Source organism: Pavona decussata, unplaced genomic scaffold (assembly GCF_977016875.1).
Source record: "Pavona decussata unplaced genomic scaffold, jaPavDecu1.1 SCAFFOLD_330, whole genome shotgun sequence".
In the NCBI taxonomy this organism is placed as follows: domain Eukaryota; kingdom Metazoa; phylum Cnidaria; class Anthozoa; order Scleractinia; family Agariciidae; genus Pavona; species Pavona decussata.
Window position 1 is genome coordinate 1025001 of NW_028145718.1, and position 8508 is coordinate 1033508.

Below are 8508 nucleotides of genomic sequence, written 5' to 3' on the forward strand. Positions count from 1 at the left end.
TGGGATTCCTTTGTTAGAATCTAATACATTCTTTTGCCATCCGGTATGGTGGATTTTGTACCCAGTTAGTGCAAAAGTCCCACTAAATCATCATTGTTCTTATCTCCTCAAACTAATCACATTAATCCAGAAGGGGAAAAATAAGCGAGTTGTACAAGGTTAAAAGAGCATTGATTCTTTTGAGAACTCCCATGCGCTGGTATATTTTGGCGATAATATCTTCAATTTGGTCAGCCCAGAACAGTGTTACAGCCAACAAGCTAGCGTGGGAGCAAGTTACCGTGGGCGGGTCTTTGTACATGCCATCGAGTGCGATCTCTGTTGTCCAATAATCAGCGCCATTGTGACGATAGTGGAAGATTTGGCCAGGCATAGACCTTAATTCAAAATTTTGATGTAGACCAGCTAACGCAAAAACACTTGGCAGTGCTGTAAAGAGCACCTTAAAATGACCAAAGAGCCCAAGTTTCAGGTTGTCTCTGTTAATAGTGAACACGTAGATCCGTAAATTGAGGAATTTTCGCAGACATAAAAGTCTTGCGACTTAACGAAACTACCAATGTTTATCTTGGCTTCTTGAAAAGACAAAGCTCTCAAACTTGGCCTTTTTAAATTATCAATCAAAGGTTACCTTTGCAACAGTGTCAATAGCCTACATCAACATTTCCAAACCGTTATAACGAAGAAATGAGTAGGAAAATACTATCACCGCGGGCACCAAAATACAGATTGCAACAAAAAAGCGTTCTTGAACAATATTTTGAACTTTTTCCAGGGGTAGGGGATTGGAAATCTTTCATTCATTCATTCTTTCCGCTAGATCGGTTTCCCAGACGAGTAATGTACGAGGAGAATCGATCGTCTTGACAAGCCAGAGATTGTGAGGTTGCGTAAGAATTTCAGGCAAAGTGATAGCAATGAATGGCGTCTTTCCGGCCCCTAAGGTCAATTAGCTTGTCAACGTTTATAATCAACTTGCAAAGAAGTAAGAGGACCACCTTGTTTAGTAAGAGAGCAGATTTTCATAAGGTTTGGATGGCCTAATGCCAAAAGAGTCTTGGTGCGCAAAGCATTGTGGTCTGCAACTTGCCTAATATAGCTGCATGGCTTTACTTAGCTATAAACAAGTTCTTCACAGACATTGCGAGTTAAATCAGAAAGGATCCGTATTCAGAGGTCCAATGATGGCGATCTTTGTTCTCACATTTCTTCTTTACATTACAGCTGGTAAGTCAACTGATGTACACACAACGCGAACCCGTGAAGGATTGGTATAAGGAAAAATCAATTTCTGCACGTAGCTAGGAAGTTTAGACTTCTTGTACTTTCGACTTCCTGTTCACTCCAAGGGCAGTAATACAAACACATAACGTGAGAACTAATAACAAATTTGACTGAGTGCTGATTTATATCCTTAAAAACTAAAACACGAAACTGACACATGCATTGCCGGTGCTTCTCGTCATTTTGTAGCAGTACGGTTTCCCGCCTTTTTAACCGAGTGGTATTTTTAGTCAGGTATTTTCATGGTGGATCTTGTTGTCGAAATTTCTTCATAAAAAAAAAAAAGACACGAGGAAACATGCAAGAGTCTCCGTTCGTTTTCGACAGTTTCTATGATCGGCTTTAGACTTCGTCTCCAATTTTAAGAGCCGAAAGAATTCGAGAAGTTTCTCTGGAAACTTCGAGGTTTTCCTGCAGTCGACAACTGCACTGGTGGAAAACATATCACGTGTTCTGCTTAACTGCAATAACATGGCAATAAAATTTATGAACAAATTAGTTGCCCGATAGGCCACTCACTGCTCACCATTGCTTAGTGGATGCTCAGGTAGACCGTGGAAGTCTAAACTGCAAGCTTTTGATATACCTGTAGGTAGCATTCTGTAAGTACTAGCCCACTGATTTATACGTGTAACTAGTTTCGTTACAACCCAGCCATTCAAACAGTTCCTTGTCAACTGTGTAGCGGTGAGCGACCCTCGAGCATCATCAAGAGATGTTGTGAGCCGATGAGGAAGATAGTCGAGATAAAGACAATCTAATGTAGATTAAGGTTACTTGATTTTATTCCCTTGACATAAATAGCAGAAACCTTTGTTTGAGCCCGTAAAATTGTCCTCAAATTATCGTCCTCATCGGCCCACGACACCTCGTGATTAATCGCGTTAGTCGCTCGCTACAGTAAAATATTTATCTTTGGCTTGCCTCTCTTATCTAAGTATTAACTTGAGTTCGTGGTGAGAGCAGGGAAACGACCGGAAATCTAAAGGACTATGTGCTTCTTTGATGGAAACCACAAATAGACGTAATCTGAGTTGCTTTAATTGAAACGGAAATACATGTGGTTAGACTACTTTTTCGTATTTCAGTATTACGCGGGATGCTCTAAGGGCAGCCCGTGCTTAAAATTGAGCTTGGTATCTTTTTTTTTTTTCTTCTTGGTAGCTTCAGATTTGCACACTTATTAATTCATTAAACTTTGCTCAGCAGTGGTAGTAGTAGTAGTAGTAGTAGTAGTAGTAGTAGTAGTAGTAGTAGTAGTAGTAGTAGTAGTAGTAGTAGTACGCAGTAAAACCTCATCGTAATCTCGACTATGGACGAAAACCGCAACCGTGTCACTCCAATTTTTAACAAAGGCCTCTTTTTTCACAGCAAATGCTTTCGACTGCTACCAGTGTTCTTCTACAAAGAATTGGGATGACTGTGAAGCTAATGAAGAGAGAATTGCTTGTCCTCCCGGTTTCAAATGTGGTAAAGTCCATGTAGAAGCCAAAGTAGGGGACATACCAGTGGCAATGTACGCCAAAGGTTGTACCATATCACCAATTTGCAACAACGACAGTTGCAGATCTTTCTTTACAGATTCCTCGGCAAACATCAGCAAGTGCGAGGTCAGCTGTATCATTGGTGACCTGTGCAATGAAGACAAAGAGCGAGCATCAGGACATGGACTCAAGTGCTACCAGTGCCTCTCCTCAGCGGGTTGGGATGACTGTGATTCTAACCGTAAAGAGATTTTATGTGCTCCTGGTGCTACTGGCTGTGGTACAACCTATATAGAAGGCAAACTGAAAGGAAATGTATCGGTCTCCCGATACGCCAAAGGTTGTTCCACAACAAAAGTTTGCAAAGGCCGTTGCAGAGCTTTCATTCGAGATCCAGAGATAAAGATAACAAAATGCAAGATGAACTGCTGTAAGGGGTACTTTTGTAATGAAAAGAAAAAAGTATCCCCAGGACATCTCCTTAAGTGTCTCTTTTGCTCCTCAAAGAAGAGCTGGGAGGACTGTGCAAGTGTCATGCAAGAGACAACTTGTCCGCACTGTGTTACAGCCAGTGTAGTAGACAAATCAAAAAACATATCCGTTACCGGGTATGTGAAAGGTTGCGGCCATGAATCCGTTTGTAAGGCTGAGTTTGGTAAGTCTGATTTCTGCAAAAACAACAAGTGTATGATCAAATGCTGCAAACATAATCTATGTAATGGAGTCGACTGAAGAACGTTACAGGGTCTATTTTTCATTTTTTTTCTTTTTTTTTCTTTTTTTTTTTTTTCTTTTGCCAGTTTTGTCTCCAACGTTTATTCAAGTTTATTCAAAAATTCAACAAAGAAAAAAGAAGGGACTAAGCCGCATGTAGCGGGTGCTAATTTAGGCGAGCCAGACTTACAACTATTAAATTCATTTTCCTTTTTTCTAATCGCGTGATAAGATTCATAACTGTAATCGAGATCCAAGTTTTAAAACAAACTCTTTTGAATAAGGCAAATATCGCCAACTATGTTACAGTTAGGATTCCGCTTGCTTTTGTGTTGCAAGATTTTAATCAGTAGACAAGGGGCTGTTTACACGTAAGTAATTTTGTGACGGAGTGGCCAAAACTGGAAAGAATATGAAACAACCAGTCTTAGAAGAGTTCAGTACATGGCTTTATTCATCAGTCAATTGCCAACGCCCTCCCCCCTTAGACATTGGTGAGGCATTTGTTCATATTGTCCGTCCCTGGGGCCGGCCGTTGGCTTACCCCGGGCATTTAACGGCCTCGTGTTTTTCACCTTCTAGCACCAGTTGTCGCCTTGTGTAAATGATACATTCATCAGCAAAAACGATAAATTTGTGATTTACCTCACCGTAACTACGTCAAATGAGGATATAAGTCAGGTAGAGCCACAGAACGAACAGCCACTGACAAAATGCTGAGAAATAATACTTATCTGACCTGGTTTGTTATGAATTAGTTTTTGTTAGAATGAACGCGAGCCCAGAAACGATCAAAGAAATAAACATGTTTTTAACTGCACTCGGTGGCATTTGAACATCTCGTTTGTCCCCGCCGTTGGGCATTGGCCAGTTCAACCTCATTCCCAGGTCTCTCCCCTCCCCCACCCACCCCACTCCCTTTTCTCTTTCTCTCTCGCTCCTTCACTGCAGGCAAAAGTAAAAAAAGAAAAGGGGGTTTGAGATAAGCTGATACGTTTTTAATGAGCCTGTGAGTTTATTACATCATTTTATGAATTACTAAATAAAGGTTTCAGTTTTGTTTGAGGAAACTGGCCAGGAACGAAACCGTCTGAGACTAGGGCAGAAAGAAGTTAACACCCACTAGTTAGTTTCAAATAAAATTATGCCTTTTCTAATTGTTAACTTGTTAAGATTTATAGGAAGTTAAGCGTGGTTAGGGGATGGGGAGACCGCGGTTACCACTCGTTTTGGAACTCTTAAAATATTTTTCACACTAAGAGATGTTTTACTCTTGTCAACACCCATGTTCAGACATGACGTCAACCCTTTTAAAAGATTTCCTTTTTACAAATCTATTATCTAATATAAAGAGCGTCGAGCGACACTAGGTATAGCCTGCTCCAGGCGGTGCAAAGAAATACGATGGCGACCTCATTCCCAGGGTCTCTCCTCTTCCAGTCCCTGGGAACGAGGTTGTTACCATAGGAGACTGGAGAGAGAAGGCGGGAGCCTCTTCCCGTTTTTTGCTGCTCCTCGCTTCTCCTCGCCTTAATATTTGCACGCATTGTGCTTTTTTCAGTTTTTTTCCGTTCCTCGCCTTAGTATTCGTATGCATCGTACTTTATTTCAGGCCTCTGCTCAGTCTCTTCTCGTTTTTTCAAATCCTTGCCTTAATTATTCGCCGGCATTTAACAATTATCCTGCGAAATTGCGCGAAATATTGCCTGATACTTAGCCGACGAGGCCGTAGGCCGAGTTGGCTAATATCAGGCGATATTCCGCAAGATTGAGCAGGAAAGTTTTTTTTATCATTCAACACATTAATAACAAAGCACAGGTTTATAGCAGAAAAGTTGGAGGCGATTTTATTTGTCAAAAAAAAAGAAAGAAACTTGTAACATTTCCCCGCGCGCGGACCGGCATGAATGAAAGTGGCAGCTTTGTTCTGGTGCGCCAATCGCTCCAGCAAAATTTTCCGGAAATTTGTAGCTTCAAAAGCTAAAACCAAACAGTATTTTTAAGCTGCAAAGGATTTGTTCAGCAGGGCCGAGCTGAACAGACTGGAGAAGCTGGTCAAATAATTTAAGATAACTGGTCAAATAATTTTATTCTGTTTTTGCTATGGGCCACCTAATAAAGGCGCAAGTTGGATGGATGTATTCGATAATTATCTGCATGACGTCTGTGACGTTCAAAAATATGGTAATTTCAGGTGACTTTAATTTTCCAGACTACCTTTGGGAGTCCACTGACGGCGCATCGGGTGTTAACGAACTAGCCCCTTCACGACCAACTTTTGACATGCACAGCTCAATAAAAAATTACAACCTTACCCAATCACGAGCGTGCCGAACCGTGTCAATGTAACCGACAAATTATCTCCAAAAGATACGGGAGTTTTTACAGATCACAGTGTCATTATTTTCCAGTTTAACGCTTTTGTAAAAGCCCAACCAAAAACTCTTAGCTTTTTCTACGATTATGCAACAGGCGACTTTGAGGGTCCGTACGGCACGTTTCTTGTAGCGGTCTCTGGCTATATACAGACCAAGAAGCCTAAGTGACGGGACCCATACCTTGGATGTCTGGTTCCATACTTTATTTCATCAAGAAAAAGGAATCTACCTACATGTCTCTATGAGACAAAAGCCTCCCTCGAGGCACTAAGGGAGAAGTTAAAAAAACTTGCGCAAGATAGTTAAGGGCATTCCGAGGAACAGCCGTGATGAGTTTTTTGGTTCCGTCGTGTCCGACCTCAAAACAAACCCTAAGCGTTTTTTTGTCGATGTTGAAGCTGAATTCCAAATCGCATTCCTGATCGAGCTTCGACGCCATTATCAACCAGTGCATCCAATGACCCAGGTAATCGTACGCCCGTTAGATCTTCAGCTGAAAATCCTCGGGTAATAGCCAATCTGTTTAACTCCTTTAAATCCTACTGCGCATCAGTTTTTGCTTATGAAATCCCCCTCCCCCCCACCCCCCCCCCCCCCTTTATTTGGAAGCGCTACTTTGAATCAGTTTTCGCCCTAGCTGACTTGCTTACTGGCTAGTTGAAAGACATCACACTTACAGCTGCCTGGAATTTCCCTATCTTAAAAGTCTTGCTCGCTGGCAGTGAAGAGCAGGTATTTTTTTCTCCCAGGAACGTTAAATAGTTACCAAGATTGACGTAGGGACACTCAGCTAGTGTTAAGTGCAATATACCATATATTTTCTCTGACTTTTCACGGCCGATTGATTTTAATTTCATTTTTTTTTTCTACTATATATTATAAAATAACTGTATTATTATTGAGTAAACTAAGGGGTTAAGTCTTATTTCTCGGTTGTTTAATATAATTATACGTGTACTTTACTGCAACAGGAGCCAAACACTTAGCAGAGTAAAAAAAACTCAAGTAGCTAATCGGATGGCTGATTTCAACAAGTACAAAAAGCTTGTTATTGCCAGTTAAAAGGAACCGGAGAGGAAAACAACACTCGTGTCTTACGACCGTGCGATTTCGGCATGTATGGGAAGATGTGTTAAAGAAAGAACGCAAAAACCGAAACTCGAACGGAGGACAAAGACAAACGACAAATAACCGTAATAATTTAACTGACGCTGAAGTTGATAACATTTTCTCCTAAGTTTAATTTCGCGAGTTTTCAGAAATCGCGAAAATTAAGCCCCTCGAAAGCTAAATAAGTTCATGATTTACAGACAAGACCAGTAGGTCTCCTTGGATCCATCATCTCGGGATTGTTGACAAACCCCTCTCAAAACATTGGAAGTAGCAAAATCATCGTGGAAAATTCATTTAAATAAATAATAATTTTATGCAACAATTCACAAATAAAACAATTTGACGCGTGCTTGGTTCTGTGAAAACGCATAAAAAGAACTCTGGAGTAAGCTCCACTTGTTACTTCGTTAAGTGCTTTATAAAAGAGCAAAGGGTTTATTAAACATTTTTATTTTTTCTGGTATAGTTTTGCTTACATTTTAAGAAACATTCTCTTCAATTTTCAAAGGAAACAAGTTTGGTTGCACTCGCAAGGAAAGACGTCATGATGCAGCTTAACTATTCTAATCCTGAGATTGTGCGGAGAAAAAAAATTTTAACGCATACGCACAAAATAGGTTTCGTTTGCTAGGTAATTCATCCTCGTTCCCAGAGTCTACGATCTTTTAATCAGCGGTTGGATCGTAGGCCCTGGTAACAGCCGTTACCGGATGCCGTGAATTTCACGACATGCGGTAGCGCACGCTCAGTGAGGTAAATTACTATTGCGCTTGCTCAGTATTAGGAAACCGGAAACATTTTGTCGAAGGATTGTCAAACCAACGAAAGAAGGTTGTAAGAGTGTTCTTATGGCCAATTTAAGAAAGATTTTAACTACCCTACCCGCCGCTACTTTGAAAAACCTTCGATTAACGGCTTTCAGGCGTTATTTTAAAACAATTCAACAACTTTTTCGTTGTGGATACAGTCGTGGTTGTATGTTTACACCCGTCCGGTTAGTACTTTTTACTATGGTCTTGATCTGTTACGCCTTGTAATGCGAATGACTTCGGAAAAAAGTCAACCAGATTTCCGAAGAATTTAGGAAAAATTACTCAGAAGTGGAACTCAAAAGCCGAATTAGTTTGTCTCATCTATCGGTTAAATTATTGAAAACGAAACGTGGCAAGAAATATTTTAGTAGTTTCTTGTACATGTTTCACTGTTGTATAAATTTTATACATTCTGTACCGATATTATCTTAAGTTGTTGTGGAATATTGTTATCGGACTTGCGCCTTGTGTCATTAATGTAATGTTTAAAATACGTTCCATAACTGAGGCAGATTGTTGATGTCGAAAAAATCTGTGTGTTGTTTATATGAAAGGGGGAAAATGGAACCCACAATGCTGCTATATTAGTTCAAAGACCAACCATTGCCATTCAGTGAATGGCTGGGGTATCTTAATTTGTCTTACATCTCCGTGTTCTGAGATCTATTATCTCAGATTAAAAAGCTTACCAGCTTTGTAACATCTGTAAATATGAGTAAAGAT

At 40.3% G+C, this 8508-nt stretch overlaps 1 protein-coding gene across 1 annotated transcript; it reads left to right on the forward strand.

Annotated features, from left to right (window-relative positions):
- Positions 1-1103: 1103 nt before the first annotated feature.
- On the forward strand, positions 1104-3500 carry LOC146453485 (uncharacterized). Its single transcript, XM_085096581.1, has 2 exons — positions 1104-1227; positions 2656-3500. The coding sequence occupies exons 1-2, from the start codon at positions 1104-1106 to the stop codon at positions 3498-3500; spliced, it is 969 nt and encodes a 322-aa protein (XP_084952707.1).
- The last annotated feature ends 5008 nt before the right edge of the window (positions 3501-8508 follow it).